This window comes from Pezoporus flaviventris, unplaced genomic scaffold (genome assembly GCF_033815535.1).
Source record: "Pezoporus flaviventris isolate CSIRO_AGI_PZ_B2104156 unplaced genomic scaffold, CSIRO_AGI_Pfla_v1 ptg000002l, whole genome shotgun sequence".
Classification (NCBI taxonomy): Eukaryota; Metazoa; Chordata; class Aves; order Psittaciformes; family Psittacidae; genus Pezoporus; species Pezoporus flaviventris.
The window spans coordinates 75786975-75805401 of record NW_026892550.1 but is presented as its reverse complement, the minus strand read 5'-3'; the positions used below and the strand labels follow the sequence as shown (position 1 = coordinate 75805401).

The 18427-nt window shown below is 39.5% G+C and overlaps 1 protein-coding gene across 18 annotated transcripts in view; it reads right to left on the bottom strand.

Annotated features, from left to right (window-relative positions):
* Positions 1 to 18427, bottom strand: part of BLTP1 (bridge-like lipid transfer protein family member 1) — a 117511-nt gene that overhangs the window by 64162 nt on the left and 34922 nt on the right. For 16 of the 18 annotated variants that reach the window (XM_061463071.1, XM_061463098.1, XM_061463144.1 and 13 more), the window contains 8 exons: positions 16932 to 17140; positions 11232 to 11459; positions 10519 to 10659; positions 7838 to 8014; positions 5391 to 5519; positions 2984 to 3103; positions 1100 to 1377; positions 359 to 609 (listed from right to left, as the gene is read on the bottom strand). In XM_061463071.1, the coding sequence (XP_061319055.1) occupies positions 359 to 609; positions 1100 to 1377; positions 2984 to 3103; positions 5391 to 5519; positions 7838 to 8014; positions 10519 to 10659; positions 11232 to 11459; positions 16932 to 17140 (1533 nt within the window). The remainder of the gene's footprint in view (positions 1 to 358; positions 610 to 1099; positions 1378 to 2983; positions 3104 to 5390; positions 5520 to 7837; positions 8015 to 10518; positions 10660 to 11231; positions 11460 to 16931; positions 17141 to 18427) is intronic. The other 2 variants (XM_061463090.1, XM_061463166.1) reach the window with 1 other exon arrangement.

The window sequence follows — 18427 nt, the reverse complement described above, 5'->3', positions numbered from 1 at the left end:
ACATAAAAGCCCTAGTTTTGAAATGCATACACATTCTAGCATGCTGTACTAACAAAACTGAATAAAATAATATCAGCAAAACATCAGATTGTCTTGGTAGACTCCTTTATATGCAAGTAGAACAGATGCAAGTTAAAAACTTCTTACTCAGAAAGCAGTCACACATCAATATAAAAGTTCCATATATGAAAGTGACTGTCTGCTCTTAGAAATGCCCATGCCACTACATGAGCTCTTGCACAAGAGCACAACAAGTACTACTCATTAACCAGAACTGGAAAGACTGAACACTAATGTGCAGTTAAGAAAATAGCTTCTAGGCAAAATCAAGTAAAATTAGAGTATGATGCATTCTCACCATCTAAAATTTTAGGAATCTCCTTTGTAATTATCCATTCTCCTGGCTGCAGTAAAGACTGTCCATAAAACATATCAGATTCTGCACTTGTACTTGAGAAAGCAGAGCTGCTTGAAGGTGTCAGTTCCTCAAGTTTGAAAAAATCTAGTCCTGTTAATGTGCCACCAAAGAATCGACAACCACCAAGACAGCCACACTTGTTCTTGCTTCTCTTGTTCCTCAGATTATCATCGGGCCACAAAAACCACAATCTGTACAAACACAGAAGAACAGAAAACAAAAACATGACCATGTCACCCTTAGTATGTTTAAATTCAGTGACAACAAGATTAAAAGATATCCCTCTCTTCTACGTGAACTCCTATTTCACCTAGCATGAAATGATTTGTATCTGAAACAGATGTCAGACACAAAATGAAGCATCAGCTTCACAAAGGAGCAAACTACAAATGAATATGCAGTTCTCAGGCAACCATGCTCAGGCAGAGATTATGACCACCTGCCATAACACATGCTTTCTCTCCACAGAGGCAAGCACTGCAAACACACTCCAAACTGGTGTAATGTTATTTATGCCAGAGGCAACTGCTGTTTGGGGAGACACACAAATCATAGTCACACCAGGCATCTTGTTCACAGCTGCTCACCAGCTTGCTTAGGACTCTTTAAGCCTGTTTTCAGTGCAGCCTCAGAACAGAAGACAAATTTGATTTCCGCCTCTCCCTGATCATCTTCTCTTACCTCTTAGTTCGGTTATCATGTGTTTCTAAGAAATGTCTCTGCACTTCATGTTTAGTAGGATGATCTGCAGCCAAAGCGATGTCAGCAGTGATGAGCCCCAAGTTGACAGAGCCAGCTTCCAGCCAATATGCCCTTCTTAATATCGGCTGAAGACCAGTTCTGCAATTGTTCACCTGCTCAACATACTGTCTCAGTTGAAAGTCTTGAACAGCAGCACTTACACCTGCTCCAACAGACTGGTTGTGGAGGTTGCAGTTTGCAATACGTATAGCACCCATCTGAAAACGTGATTTAAAACATGAACTCTGATAAGCCATGAGTGAAACAGAGAAAGGGTAGCCTCAAACCAGTTAACGCACCACCTGCTACATTCCAGGAAGATCTCAGTAAACTGTTCTCTCAAAAAAAAACACCCCAGAGAACCGGGTTTATGTGCAAGCGTATGCACACACACAAAAGGCAGCAAGCTTAAAAATCAGCTTTAGCCAGCTCTGAATTACGAAAAACTCTATTTAGGAGTCTCCTTTTGTAAAGGGATCAAAAAAAGGAAGCTCAACTTCGGATAGGTGTTGTAATGAATGCTTAAAAAAATTAAACCAGCATGAAACTCTTCGTTGCCATCTAAAAAACAAGAACTGGAAACTTTCAAAATCAGATATCTTGAGTTTATATGGTTTATATCATATTTTCTTAGACTAAAACACTGATTACATACTTTGAATAAAAAAGCCATATTAACTCTACAATTAATAAATACCTCTGTGAGACTGCCATGTAAAACACTGCAAAACTCAAGAAATTCCACATCCTAAATCTTAACCAAGATCCACATGAATTGTGTTGTAGTAGTCCCTAGGCAATCACACTCTGTTTCTTGTATTGGCATTAACTCAAGTAGTTTTGGTGAACCAAACAGGAGCCTGCATCTCACCTATTAAAGTACTGGCTGGAGCCAACCCTCTCCAAAGATAAACCAAAAGTTTTTGCTATACTCCTGTGCTTAACTGTGGAAACTGGTCACTGTACAAATAACCCAACTGCTCATACAGTATCTATCTTCCCCAGCACTGGTGTACACTAATAAAAGGTGGCATAGCCCTGCCTGTTAAGATTCTTGCTCATAATGTGAAGCTGTCCCAAAACCTTACATGTTAAATCTACATTTTGCAACCAAACTCATTAACGGACAGCACAACTACTGGTCTCTTGTACCACCATAGCACTTTTTCTGTTGTTACCATAACTCAATTGTCTCAACTTACATTTTGCTACGTTGAGTAAATTATTCCAATTTTCTTTTGTATGATAGGATATCAGAGAGAATATCAGCTCCTCTCTGCTTATTCTGTTTTGAACAGCAGATATACAACGTAGTATTCTAGATTCAGTTAGGCAGTGCCCCTAATACTTCTCCCATCTCTACTAAAGATATATCTTAATTCAAACAGCTGTATCACATAAGATGGTTAGGAGTTATCAAGCATCAACTTGTACAAAATCCCTATCAATCATTTCCAGTTGCTGAGTTACTAACTCACAGCGCAGGTTCTTATAAGCTCTCAAGTACAGACACTGACATTTATACTGCCTAGTGTTTTCTCACATTTTTTACACCAGTCCTGCAGCGTCCACTCTTATTTTGGCAGGCATCCACTCCTCCTTACCATTTTCTAAAATCATTAATGGAATTACCAAGCAAAAGCCAAAGTAACTACTCCTGGCCCAGTCCAAGCCAACCTTTTATCAACTGAAGTTTCAACAGATTTGTTTAGTCCATTGCATGTAAGCAAGCAATAAATTCAAATAACTATTCTATTAAAAAAATACAAAGAACTCTATTGACAAAGAAATATTTTAATTGATGTTAAGATAAATTATTTTTACCTTTATATTGGTGGCACAGCCATGTTCTACCACATACAGATCTGCTCCATCCATGGCTAAGCGTGTCATAGTGTACTTTAAGTCATCGGATGTTGGGCAAGGCCCAGGGACACAGTTCATCTGAAGAAAAAAAAAAAAAAAAAGTAGCGTATGGAACTATAAACTGTCAGCCTAAGTCTCCCAGCAAAGAAAGTTTTCATCAACAGAGAATATGGGTTGAAAAATTACCACAGAAATGCGCTAAGAGCCCGAGGGGAAGTATGACCTTTTCCTCTTAAAGAACACTGGAGTATGCCTTTTGGCTCGTACCTGTCACAGCAGAGGTAAAACACTAGGCATGACTTCTGTGAATACCAATTCTCAAAGTAAATCATACAGCATGAAAACACTGTGCATCTCCTCGGGAAAATCCAGAGAATCACTTTTCTTTCTAAAACATGATTAGCTAAAATTTAACAAAGGGAACATCCAATCTTACTATATACTCCATGTTTCTTTAGAACCTTAAGGCTGGATTTCTAAACTGTTCCAAAGAACAGTTTTTAAGTACAAATACAAACTGGGCTGAGACTGGATTGAGAGCAGCCCTGAACAGAAAGACTTGGGTGTGTTGGTCCATGAGAAGCTCAGCATGACCCAGCAATGTGCACCTGCAGCCCAGAAACCAACCATGTCCTGGGCTGCATCCCCAGCAGCGTGACCAGAAGGTTGAGGGAGGGATTCTTCTCTAGTCCTCACTGGTGTGGGAAAATCACTGTTGGGGAAAAATTAGAAAAAACTGCGGTCTAACAGAAGTTGCAAAATACAGTTGTTACTTCCAAGATGGTAGGTATGCACGGAATCTACTCCACCATGTCTCCCTGGGCAACACAACCTATCCTAGAGCAATGGAGGGTGGAGTGGAGTCGAGACACTGCAGCCAGGCTCTGTTGTACTCCCTGCAGGACTGGGAACTTGATGGTACCATGCAGCTGATAAGCCACATAGCAGCTATCAAATGGGAAGGAAAAGATGTTCGTTACTGAGCCAACAGCTGTGCCAAAATCACTTTTCTTAGGTGAACCTTGCTCATTATAATCTCATTATCACACTAACGCACACCTCCATCCCAAAGTTCCCACCTCCAAGGTACCACCACCCTTCACCAAGCATGCACTTTATATTTTTATCGTCTCTCTCTTTAAATGAGAAGCGAGAGAATTTTACACCTATCATAATAAAAGAATATGTGACGGGAGTCACTCAAGCTCCACCTGAGAGGAAAGAAAAGTATAAAAGTGAATAACAGAGGCAGGGAGATAGGGCAGACTCCATCACAACTTCTGGGATCAGTCAACAGGCTGAACCTGTCTTCTCCCCCACAGGGACACCTATCGGGTAAGAGCTTTACATTTTATGTGCACAAAATAACTACCTCACTCCAGCTGCTCTTAGTGGTTATAGTCTGGCTGTGTATTGCTTCAAGCTTATTTTTGCAGACATTCCCTATCACCAGCAATCACAAACCTTAATTTGTCACAATTTTATATTAATTTAAGAGTGTTATTCTGTAAACTGTTAGTGTTAGTCCTTCATGGGCACTAGCAGTCACCAGCAGTGGGTAACATATGAATGAAGTCAGCAGACCCACTGAGGGGGTCCCCCTGATGCTGTTGGCACCTTTCCCATCACACATCAGTAGAATCACCCTCTGATCCAGCAGGACTGGTCGGGGAAGAGTCCCTATAATGGGACACTTACACTGGTGAGGCACAAGGGTCTCTGCTGTCCTGGAGCACTGATAGATCAAACACTAGTGGTCAAGAAAATCTTCCCCCCTTTCACACGACACCTGGTGAGACCCCACCTGGAGTACTGCGTCCAACTTTGTGGTCCCCACACAAGAGGGATATGAACCTGCTGGAGCAAGTCCAGAGAAGGCCACAAAGACATTCTGAGGGCTGGAGCACCTCTGCTACGATGACAGGCTGAGAGTGTTGGGATTGTTCAGACTAGAGAAGATAAGGCTCAGGGAAGACCTAAGAGTAGCTTTCAAAGCCTGAAGAGGACCTACAAGAAACCTGGAGAAGGACTTTTTACAAGGGCATGTAGTGACAGGACAAGGAGGAATGGCTTTAAACTGAAAGAGAGGAGATTCAGATTAGCTATTAGGAAGAAAGTTTTAACTGTGAGGGTGGTGAGGCACTGGCACAGGTTGTCCAGAGAAGCTGCGGCTGCCCCATTCCTGGCAGTATCCAAGGCCGAGAGGGATAAGGCTTTGAGCAACCTGGTCTAATGGAAGGTATCTCTGCTCATGGCAGAGAGGTTAAAATTAGATGATATTTAAGGTCCCTTCCAGTACAAATCATTCTACTATTCTATGAACCTGTGCAAATAGAGCAAGCAATTAAGACAGGTGAAAGGTTACCTTAGAGTCACAAAACCGACGATCAATTCCATGCTGGCACATTATTATAGATTTTGGCCTTTCCAGTTCAAACTCCCGGCACACCACATGAAACACAAAGGTCTGCCCCCATTCCAGGAGACATGTAAGCTGTAAGCAAATAACAACACATTGTCCAGTAGTAAGTACACAAAATGAACTTCCAGTATTCCACAGAGGATTCAGTGAACATTACCAATTGTTGGGAGCAGGAATAAAAACAAAGAAAAGACTCCACCATAACATTCTGGCTGCATTACCTTGCCTACACACAGTCTATTTCCTGTTACTCAAGACTGATTTTTATTTGTGTCTGGGCCGCAACATGCAAGTCTGTAGTTTTTCATGGAAAACACTGCGACATAAAACAATTTCCTAATTATTTCTTAATGTAGCAAAAAAGCTTTTGCTATTTCAGTCAACTAAGAACTTCATTGTAAAGACAGAGCTCCCCTTAATTTACCTTAAAAAATACTTGGAAATACTCTATACCATAAGTTAAATGCCAGACTTCCTTGTACATAATTAACAAAGTTACATTTAGAGAGCACAGGAGGAAACTGGCTAAAAGAACATTGCTCCCTAGACCTAGTCATTAGACCACTGTTGATTTAAGTCTTATATAGTTAGCTTATTCATAAAGGAAATGATTTATGACTGTCTGCCTCTATTAGGAGAGGGAAATGGGTTTTCTTTGGCTAGCCAAAGGAAAGGGCACTTAAAATCAGCAGTAATTTAAATAGAATTTAATATAGCTGTGACTGAGACCACAAAACTTCTCCTCCTCCCTTTGGTGTTGTCCCTTCACAGATTCTTGCAATACATCACAGTACCGGAGGGAAAAAAGCCAATGACTCTGAAACAGCAAATGCAAGTTCTGCTCCACAGCAGTGCTAGCAACAAAAAATAAAATAAAAATCCTGTATGAAGCATACAACCGAGAATGGCTTTGTAGCGAAAGAAAAGCTTTAAGGTGCATTAAGCATTTAAAATGTTCTCTAACCTTAGAGTACTTTGAATCAAGTAGGTTTGATTTTGAAGCATAGAGCAGTGGAGTAAATACTATAGCTTATTTAAATCAGTGGTAGCATTTTGGGAAATACTGCCACAAAAGTCTTTATATGTACCATAAAAATGTATCTGGAGTCTATTCTTTAGATTTACTGAAATCACTTGTATGCCTTTTTTTGGTTTTATTTGCTGCAGAAGTCTCCTAACGAAACACATGTTTAATCCTAGAAAATAACTCCAGCTTTTAGAGGAATATGATGATGTAAAAGATGTGGGGAACAAATAAACCAAACAGTAACTACTAAACAGATTTTGTGTACTTTTCTCATGTCTCAGAATACACTGACAAAGAAACATTTTTTTAAATATCTGGCAGCCTGCACCACAAATAGATCAAACTGATCTGCCTATTGTGTACTTTAATACATCTAGAAAAATAAAAGCAACATAAATGGCAAAACTAAAATAAGTGCTAAGAAAATCTAATACTGTGAAAGAAAACAACTGAATTTCGGCAGTGAGCAGCATGACTGAGCTACCACCTACTCTCCTGAGACACGCCCATACTATATTCCCACAAATGATCTCATTTAACGTCTTCTTTAAAATGTGCTTTGTCTTTAAAATGTGCTTTGTCCATAGCTTTCTATGGAAAGGCAGAACTTTATTTGCAAAGTAAATTCTCACCAGATGCTCAACTTGATATCCTTATTGCTGGCAGCATCCCTTCATGCAAATGCCTACATATATCCAAAAACCTTACAGCTGAGGGATATCAAATTGCCTTTCAGATTGCAATCAAAACTGAATACTTCATTTGTCCTTCCCAGAGAGTTACCCAGCAGGGGTAACAAACCTGCATCTCCAGAAGTCAGCATTACAAGATAAAAGTAACCTCAGAGAACGTCACAGACAACTAAGTCATCTCATACTTAAAACTTTTGAATGGATTTTCCTTTCTCCTCTTCACCAGGTTACCTAGTTTATGGCTGAAGGCATCTCAAAACACCTTCTCTATTTACAGATTAAACCTGCTTAAAAGTGCCTAAAGATACTGTGGTTGCCTTTCTAATCAGTAGTAAAGTACATTAACATACACAGATGTAGCGCACCTGTGTCTACATATAGCAACAACAGTGTTCATTACTGATTTGACCAGTTACATTACCCTTTCAAATTCTTACATAACACTAGCCACTGTTACACCTAGATTGACAATGAATATCAGATTAAGCCCTTTTGCCATCTCCTATCCATTTATAGAAATTATTAGATTTTCAAACTATAAAATTAAGGCTACTTAAGGCAGGGATGCATCCAAATTCAGCTGAGATGATGTGCTTTCCAAAAATCAGTGCTACCCCAGTTATACAAGAAAGAAGAAAGGTAATTATGTTGAATTTAGCTTCTAGTAGTACCTGTGGTGCTGTAACTTTGGCTGTAAGACTTCCAGCCTGTACATCTATAAGCCACGCATATTCTAAAGTATCACTTCCAAGAGGCAGGCCTTCCGCTGAAAACATCGCATGAGCACGCAACTGCAGACCTGACAGGCTGATATGGCCCTCCCGAAGAACTTCATCCACTGCAGGTCGCTGTTAAAGACAAGGAAGTTTAAGTTAATATTTACAAAGAATACATTAATACAAAGTGCAAAAACTGTGTAACCAGAGATAGCTGATTGCACATTCACCTGCACCTCTTAAATCCTGTTGACTTCTGTACAGCTGGACAGCCTCAAGACTTCTCAGCATTACCCACACAACAACATTTATGCAAATCTTAGGATTTGTTGCAAGAGAAGTTTACCTAACCTAAGTTTGTTTTAATTTTTAGCAACCATCATCAACAACCTCCTCTTAGTGAAATCCACAGTGACCTCTAGACACCATCTGTTAAATATTACAGCAATAAAATATAACAAATGAATTGAAAAACATGCTTAACAATGGGAGTGATCAAAAGCTTAAAAACCATGACTTATGAAAGTCTGCTACTATCAGAAAGTTGACACATTATATAAAAATAAAAAGAACATGATTGTAATACTTTTCAAAAGAATATTACTCCAACAGCCAGAGAAATAAACAAAAAGATACATACACAAGCACAGACATACACCAGAAGTTTGTGACTGTGTGGAACTAAGCTGTGGATTAAAGCCCGGAAGTAAACAGCTAAACTTCTCTTTCATTCAGTTTTTCCAGCTTGTTATCTTGCCTGGTTTGGTTTTCACTGTCAGCAAACCCTCTGGAGTTGCTTAATTAAGTAAAAACAATCCCCATTCTTTTGATATCACCAGTGACCTATGTCTCAATTCAGACGCTATTTCAGAACAACATAAATGGGAAGCATAAAGCAATGATACTTGCCCTACTAGGCAGAGCAACAATTCCTGTTCTCTATATATTACTACTGTAAACTTCTCACTTTAAGATTGAACTGGGAACTAGGAAACAGCATTTTTGAGATACATACTGTGAGTAAAGGGTGAATTTATTAAAACACAAAATATTAGTGTTTCCAACATTAAATGGAAAGAATTAATACCAAACACTAGGTAACAGTAACACACATAACTGATCAAAACTTTCTTCACAGTATTTTTAAAAACATGCTCTGCATTTTTATTATTTCTACCAAAAGAAATTCCCAGGCAGAAGTCTTATTTGTCTGAATTAAAATAAATCCAACCAGAGAGAGCATATAAAACCTAAGGCAAGGTACATAACCACAGTGTTACTAAGTCTAAACTGCAAGAATACTGAAGAAAAATCATGCAATAAGTCATGACTGGGAAATCAAATAATAATAAAATAAAAAGAGGTTTTCCCTGCAACCTCATTTCTGCTTCCTTATACATATTAACTGCAATACAATAATTAAGTTACAGTTTTGAAAAACATTTAAGGGTCTCATTCAGTGCACAAAACAAACTGTATTCTTAAATAAGCAGCTATTCAAATGCTTGGATACCTCATGGCATAAAGAAACAAAACAAAAAATACAAAAAACTTCCAGCAGATCTGTATCCAGCAGATCCAGTTCCAACGTAACTGGAAATTTAGGAGATGCATTTTTTCATTATATAAAGGTTTGTATGTTCAAGCTGTAACTGTAATCAGTATCAAATGCACCTTCTGATAACTTCATTTAGTTGAAAAACAAGCCCTACAATCCAGATACTTAGCTCTTGACAAAAGCTATGAAGAAAACAGAATTTTGTCTGCCACCTTGTTGTCAGTACATCCAATTTCTGCAGCTATCTCAAAAGCCAACTCTATTAATCCCATATAGATTATGCATCTGCAATTCCTGTGACGTCACACCATCACTTTCTTCAGACTGCTGCTGAAGACAACTGCAGCACTGCAACAAAAACCCAAGATGTGTAGATTCTACATTCTCACTGAGAATTTCCTCTTTACTAACCAGAGGTCGACAGAATAACATCTCAAAAACCTAAGGGCTAATGTGGAACTTCTTAAGATCACAGAATCAAGCAGGTTAGAAAAGACCTTTAAGATCATCAAGTCCAACTGTTCCCCAGCACTGCCAAGTCTATCACTAAATCATGTCACTAAGGGCCTCCTCTACACGGTTTGTGAACACTTCATGGACAGTGACTCCACCACTTCCCTGGGCAGCCTGTTCCAATATCTGATCACCCTCTCTCACACCACAACAAGAAATTGTTTCTAATCTCTGTCATATAACTTTTTGCCATCACGAAAGTTCATTGCTTCTGATTCCTTTATCTGTCAGTCTACAGTCAGTGGTTATACTAAAGGTATTCTGTGCTTGTGGCACATTTGGAAAGACTAAACAAGCAAAAAAATAGGGTGACATACATCTTCATCCATATACAGTATTCCAGTTTTCAAACACTGTAATGTCCGTAAGATAATTACATATAGGCCATCAGCAGCAATGTATTTCAGGACACAGCAATTGAAAACAATATGGTCTGTAAGGCACAGTAAGTATCATTGCTTTTAATGAAACTAATACGTGCATAAACAAAAACAAATACAATTTTAAGATCATGTCAACTTCCACAACAGAGACACACACACTCAAACATGTAAAACCAACTTACTACCTGATAGTTGTCATTCAGAAACAAATTCACTGGAGATAGCACGAGTTGAAGCATTGTTTCCCTAAATCCTTTCTTCATCTCAAAACACAACCTTTCCAAGAAAGCTGTAGGGCACTCAGGACCATCTGGACTGCAATGCTAAAATGAAAATTAAAAACATCTTTTGCAGAAACTGAAAACTCACAACATGGCTGAAATTTTAAGATGAGAAGCAAACCTGTGAGCAGGAAGCATACTAATTCTCCTACAAGTGGATACTTCAAAAGAAGCATGTGCAACTTCAAAAGCCTTTCCACAATTTCATAACCAGCAATTCAAACCCATTTGGGCAAACCCAACATATTTTTATCTGGGTTCTTACTCCCAGGGATTCCTCAGAATGCAGGTGCACAGAGCAGAATGCACCATTAGGAGACAGTCTTGCTAATTTGCAGATAAACCATAACGGTCCATCATCAAAAATATAAGTTTACTGAATAAAAATCATGTTAAAAGTTATCCAGCTCTGCCTCCCAGAAAAGCAAAATAAGTTATATCTCAAATTGGTTCAGATAACCACAGTTTTAGTAGAAAGTATACACACACTTTGGTAGGTGCCACCCTAACTTCATGTTCCAAGGAGTTAAATTTAACTCTGGATTATAAAACTAGAGGAAAAAAAAAAAAAACAAACCATGAAGGAACTTATTTTAATATTCTAAAGTACTTACCACTGGTAGTCGCCCATGTACTTTGTACAAATTCACAAGCACAGTGATATCCCATGGGCGTAAAGTAAGTGGGTGAACTGGCTTGACTGAACTTTCATTTTCTTTTTTGTCATTCTCAACTCCAACAGCTGTCCATCCAGAGCTTGAAGACGTTGACAGTGACAAAACAGGGCTTGAAATAACTTCTTCAAAATCAGTGTACATGTCATCTTCTCCAAAATAGTTTTCCTAGGAAAAAGAACAATTATGAATATATGGAAAACAAAGCAAAAACATACAGGCAAAGTAATGAAATACAAATCCAATCTTTCTATGTTAGTCCTCCCTAAAATAAGCAGCATAGCTACAACCTATAACTGAGGAAATATACATATACATACTTATATTTTTAAAATACATACTTATTATACATATGTACATTAATGAAAAATCGTTACCTTAAATAAGCCTCTCAGTAGTTCTCAAAGTACTGATATTCTACATGCATGCAATACCAATAACAATTCTGAAATACTACTACTGACATTTTAAAACAGATTTTGTGCTTTTAGAGAACTTGGAGAGCAATAAGACAAAACACATCCTGCAGGATGCTACTCTCATCCAACCTTCTGAAATCAGCAGGTTTCAAAGTCATAAACATGCTCACAAAATATTAGTTTATAAACATTTCTCCCCTTGGGTCTAAAACTCGCCTGGTTTCTAAGCAAATCCCCTGCAATTATCTAAGACCAAAGTAACGAAGTAACTTTGCCAAATTCTACTGGAAACAGAAAATCCATTGATAATCAAAAAAAAAGCAAAACACAAATAAACAAAATAATCAACTTCCTGATTTAAGTGCATCAGGAACACATTTCTGATAATTTGTCACCTCCTCACCGCCTAGGGGAAAAAAAAAAAAAACCACACCCAAAATAAAAGGAGCATCTCTCAAGAAGAATTTCCTGAATGATGTAGGTTATCTTTTCTTGTTAATTCAGTACATGGGAAGTGCTGGGGACTCAACATTCTGTGAAGCAAAATCCTTTCTGACCAAAGAGAAACACGGTTACGGCCTGGCACAAGCAATCCAGGAGGTTCCTCGATTGTGTGGAAGACAACTTCCTTCTGCAAGTAACAGAAGAGCCAACAAGGAGAGGTGCCATGCTTGACCTTGTGCTCACCAACAGGGAAGGGCTCGTTGGAAATGTGACGCTCCAGGGCAGCCTTGCATGCAGTGATCATGAGATGGTCAAATTCAAGATCCTCAGGACAGTGAGAAGAGCGTGCAGCAAGCTCACTGCCCTGGACTTCAAGAGAGCAGACTTTGGCCTCTTCAGGAACCTGCTTAGTAAGGTTTCATAGGATATAGCCCTAGAGGGCAGGGGGGCCCAAGACTCTTGGTGGATATTCAAGGATCACCTGCTACAAGCTCAGGAGTGTTGCATCCCAACTAGAAGGAAGTGCAACAGGAGGGCCAGGAGACCTCCTTGGATGGATAAGGAGATGCTGAGGAAAATTCAAATGAGAAAAGAGGCTTATAAAAGGTGGAAGCAAGAACAGGCGGCCTGGGAAGAGTACAGGGATGTTGTCCAGGAATCTAGGGACCAGGTTAGGAAAGCTAAGGCCCAGTTAGAAGTAAATTTGGCTAGAGATGTTAAGGATAACAGGAAGGGATTCTATAGGTATGTAGCAAAAAAAAAAAAAAAAAAAAACAGACAACGTAGGCCCCCTCTGGAAGCTCTCGGGAGAACTGGCTACACATGATTTGGAGAAGGCTGAGGTTCTGAATGACTTCTTTGCCTCAGTCTCCACTGGCAAAGGCTTTGACCAAACCACCCAAGCCTTGGAACGTAGCCGCAGAGACTGTGAGAATGAAGACCTTGGGCCCACTGTAGGAGAGAATCTGGCTCGAGACCATCTTAAGAACCTGAACGTGCACAAGTCCATGGGTCCTGATGAGATCCATCCGTGGGTCCTGAAGGAGCCACTCTCCATCATATTTGAAAAATCATGGCAGTCAGGTGAAGTTCCTGATGACTGGAAAAAGGGAAATATAACCCCCATTTTCAAGAAGGGGAAAATGGATGACCTGGGGAACTACAGACCAGTCAGTCTCACCTCTGTGCCTGGCAAAATCTTGGAGCAGATTCTCCTGGAAGGCATGCTAAGGCACATGAAAATCAACAAGGTGCTTGGTGACAGCCAGCATGGCTTCACTAAGGGGAAATCCTGCCTGACCAATTTGGTGGCCTTCTATGATGGGGCTATGGAACTGACAGATGGGGTAGAGCAGTTGATGTCATCTACCTGGACTTGTGCAAAGCGTTCGACACTGTCCCACACGACATCCTTGTCTCTAAATTGAAGAGATATCAATTTGATGGATGGACCACTCGGTGGATAAAGAACTGGCTGGATGGCTGCACACAAAGAGTTGTGGTCAATGGCTCAATGTCCAGCTGGAGACCAGTAATGAGCAGTGTCCCTCAGGGATCGGTATTGGGAACAGTCTTGTTCAACATCTTCGTTGCTGACATGGACAGTGGGATTGAGTGCGCCCTCAGCAAGTTTGCTGAGGACACCAAGCTGTGTGGTTCGGTTGATATGCTGGAGGGAAGGAATGCCATCCAGAGGGACCTTGACATGCTTGTGAGGTGGGCTGATGCCAACCTCATGAAATTTAACCATGACAAGTGCAAGGTCCTACATCTGGGTGGGAGCAATCCCAGGCACAGCTACAGGTTGGGCAAAGAAGAGATTCAGAGCAGCCCTGTGGAGAAGGACTTGGGGGTGCTGGTCAATGAGAAAATGAACATAAGCAGGCAGTGTGCGCTTGCAGCCCAGAAAGCCAACCATATCCTGGGCTGCATCAAAAGGAGCGTGACCAGCAGGTCGAAGGAGGTGATCCTGCCCCTCTACACTGCTCTTGTGAGACCTCACTTGGAGTATTATGTGCAGTTCTGGTGTCCTCAACATAAAAAGGACATGGAACTGTTGGAACAAGTCCAGAGGAGGGCCACGAGGATGATCAGGGGACTGGAGCTACTCCCGTATGAAGATAGGCTGAGAAAGTAGGGGCTGTTCAGCCTGGAGAAGAGAAGGCTGCATGGACACCTCATAGCAGCCTTACAGTACCTGAAGGGGGCCTATAGGGATACTGGGCGGGGACTCTTCATAAGGGACTGTAGTGACAGGACAAGGGGTAATGGGTTAAAACTTCAACAGGAGAAGTTTAGATTGGATATAAGGAGGAAATTCTTTCCTGTTAGGGTGGTGAGATGCTGTAATGGGTTGCCCATGGAGGTTGTGAATGCTCCATCCCTGGCAGTGTTCAAGGTCAGGTTGGACGAAGCCTTGGGTGAGATGGTTTAGTATGAGGTGTCCCTGCCCACGGCAGGGAGGTTGGAACTAGATGATCTTAAGGTCCTTTCCAACCCTAACTATTCTATGATTCTATGATTCTACTTCATTCATTTTTAGAAAGTAATTCAGTTCCTCAGCCTCTCATGTTGACAGAAATATTCCAACTACTACAAGCTCCACTGGTGATTTGTGGGATGCAGATAAATGAGTACTAGACAGAACATTAAACTGAAACAGATTCGAATCTTAGAATTTTCTTGCTCTCCTCCTTCCTTTTTCTGTGCCTTGTTTTCTAAATCTTCTCTGCTCTTTTGTAAGTACAAGTCTGCAGCACAAGCAAGCAAAGAGGAAGTGTACAAGGAAAAATAAGCAACTAGGAGTACCCATGTCCTTGAAAAAAGTCTGTGGAAACAGGAGGCTCATTATCGGCCTGGGAATAATGACTCCTGTGGACATATAATTATACCATCTAGTACTGAGTCTCTGAAGTATTCTTAGTGTTACTGCATATGAATTAAGCATTGCTCTGTGGCCAAATCAAAAAACCCTCAGAAGTTAAGCAAAGCTTATTTGCTCTGCTTTTCAGCAAAGCGAAAAGGTTTTAACACAGACTTTGAAATATTTATTATAAGGCAGACCCAGCAGAGGGTGCTAAGAATTTCAGTAACTAACTCCTGGTACCTTCTCATGGGGAGGCAAGGACCTATAAATCATTCATTCCCACCCAGTAAGCCCTTCAGTCAGAAACAGTGTTACACTGAAAAACTACACAACGGAAGGCTTAACAAAACTGCATGAACGAAGCACATCTAGGAAACAATCCCTCATGTATTAAAAAAGATCAATTAAAATTAGCTGAAAACAACTGTTCAACCTCAAGTCAGGAAAACAAGCATAAAAAAACACCCCTGGAAATCTGTCAGAGATGCTGCCAGCACAGCTGGGCAAAAAGATGAACACACAGTCACAGAAATAGTAAAAAGTACAATAAATGCACATTTTCAAAAAATGAGCTATTTACCTAAAATTTCTCTTGAGATTTAGAAGATAAAAGGTAGATTTAAGCTGAGAAATCCTCATCTCTAAAAACTAAATCATAGAATCGACGGATCTAACATAGCACTCTTTACATATACCTCCAGATGCAAAGTGCAATGAAGAAGTGCTGCTGTGCTTGGAAAGACAAAACTACCTCATGAATTTATGGGCTCAAAAAAAAGGAGCTCAATAAACTAGTCAAACATTGATACATTTCCTCAGGAGTAGAGGAAATTAAGTCTTCCAGATGCAACACTGACCTAATCTTAATCCTATTATTTTAGTGGCAACATGAAGAAATAATGAGGATACTTGCAAGCCCTATACTCTGTAAAAATTTAATATTTTCTGCTATTCTTTGCTTACACACAATACCTTCTATAAATTTATAATGACTGTTTCAGTATGAGTCCTGACACTAATCACCTGTCTCAGAACATTCCTAGTTCTCTGACTCAAACTGAAAGCCTCCAGAAACATTACTTTAGCCTAGTCCTGAATAAGCCAAAACAGACCTTTAAAACAAACAAAAACTCCCCTAAAACTCATCAGAGAAAAAAAACAAAAGAAACAACCAAAACCCAACCACATGACTGTAAGTCAAATAGAAGCAATATGTTCAGTCACTTCTGCTTTTGTCTCAACAAGGCAGGTGAGGGACTTGGGAAGAAACAACTGTTTTCAGCCACCCAACAATGGAAGAGGACATAACCTAAGCAATATGCACAAACATTTTAAAGCATAATAGACTAACATGAAGAAAAGGATGAAAAACTCTTCTTCGATATTGACTGAAGCAGCTTTTAAAATTATGTTATTGTCATATTCTTCTCCCTTCCCCTCCACGATCCTGTTTCCAGAAATTTCACAGAATCTAATTTAGCAAAAACAAAACCAATTAGGACACTCTGCAGAACTTAAAATGCCCTTAAAATGCCCATGGGTTTTGATAGACATTTGCATAAAAGTGGTTGTAAAAAAGAACCCCATTAATATTATTAGAGCTGATATTATTTTATTTTCTTTTTAGTACTGCAGAAGTCAAAGAAAAAATTTTCCACACATGAAGTCTAGAAACACTTTCTTTGAAAGGAAAATTACGGTGATATGGGTCGACATATATACATATTGGAAATCTCCTCATAACCCTGTGCCAGCAGAATTCATCGCAGCTATGCCACATCACCAACTAAAGTCATTGAATAGTACTTGTAAGAACTTTTCAGCTAAATCCATGTATTCTGAGGAATTATTTATTTCCCTTTCCTACATTTGGCCCTCCATAAATTTTGTAAGTCTCTTTCCTATGCCTACCTTTATGGACAGAAAGGCTTTGAGCAGGGGTCCATATAGAGTTATCTGAGAATCTGCAGAGAGTTCCAGTTCCACGTGGAGCTTATCTGGGGGCAGCTCTGAGGGGTCAAGGGGAACACGGGTTGAAGCTGTGGGAGATGAAATCATACTGTCGGCTGCTTTCTGCGATGGCCTTAGCACAGATAACATTGTTTCTTCCATTTCTGACACTTCGGAGCAAAATAAAGAAGAAAACAGATTTTGATTACAAGTGAGACTTCCAATGAACAGAATTCTGCAAATAGGAATATGTATTAAATATGTTACTTTCTGCAGCTAATTTATATAATTTTTATAATTATGTTAATAAGTTCATGCTACAGAACTGGTTTCTCACATCTAGTAACTATGGGACAGCAGGAAAATACAGAATATTTTAGTCAATGTTAATTATGCAAGAGAAAAACAATCCTTCAAGTTCCAAAAAAGCATCCAATTTATTTATCTAGCTCTTCAAGTTAAACAAAGACATGCTTTCATTACAGTGCAGTAGATTTCCCACAACTACACAGCTACTGCAGAATAAACAAAAGTGAATAAACAGGAAAATTACAAAAGTTATATTAAAAACCTATTCTGAACCAATAGCTCTGTAGGCCAAAACTTCCTCTCAAATAATTCAATTATTCTAGACACAAAACAGTTTGCAAATTCAAATCTTTCTTTTCTTTCTATTTGGACTTAGGGAGAAGAAAGCATTTTGTCTTTTTCTAAGTGAGGAAAGGTGACAAGACAGAAGCGTTTTGGGGATGCGAAGTGCTTGCTGGGAAGAACTCTATGGGAAAACTGCAGAAAATTAATGCTCTACATGGAATAAGATTTCAGGTGCCAGTTTAACTGGAAGAACTGACACATAGAGAAATACAGTGAATACACACCTGCAGCCAGAAAACCTTCAAGGCTTTAATTTATTATTGCCTACAATGCTTGCTCTGTGCTTGCATTATGCTATGTGTTATAAATTAGCTAAACACTGCAGTGAGATGACCACTTTTTCGTAAGCTGCATTTCAGGTAATGCAACGTACTGGTTTCTGAGAGCCTTAAAGGGTTCCATCAATTGACTTAAAATAAAATAAAGATGTTTCTATTGTAACAAACACATTCTATCAGCATCACAGATTAGAAGTGATCTGGACTGTGCTGGATTATTCATTGAAGGAAGCTGCAGACAAAATTACCTGTGCATGTAAAAAATTAGAAAAGCAGGTTCAATTGCCACAATTACTAGCACATGTTTTCAAATTTGAAGTAGGCACAATTGACATAAGCTGACAGAGTCTCACAAGAGCACTTAAAGAACATCTGCAAGATGAATTTCACTTTTTCTGCTTCGTCCTCTAAAATTTCAGTTCTTTTAGATTTGAATATTTGGAACTAAAAACCTAAAAATGCTACTCAGCATGTCTTCTAACACCTGCTGATTGAGGCCCATCCAAATTAGCCCTCATTATTCTT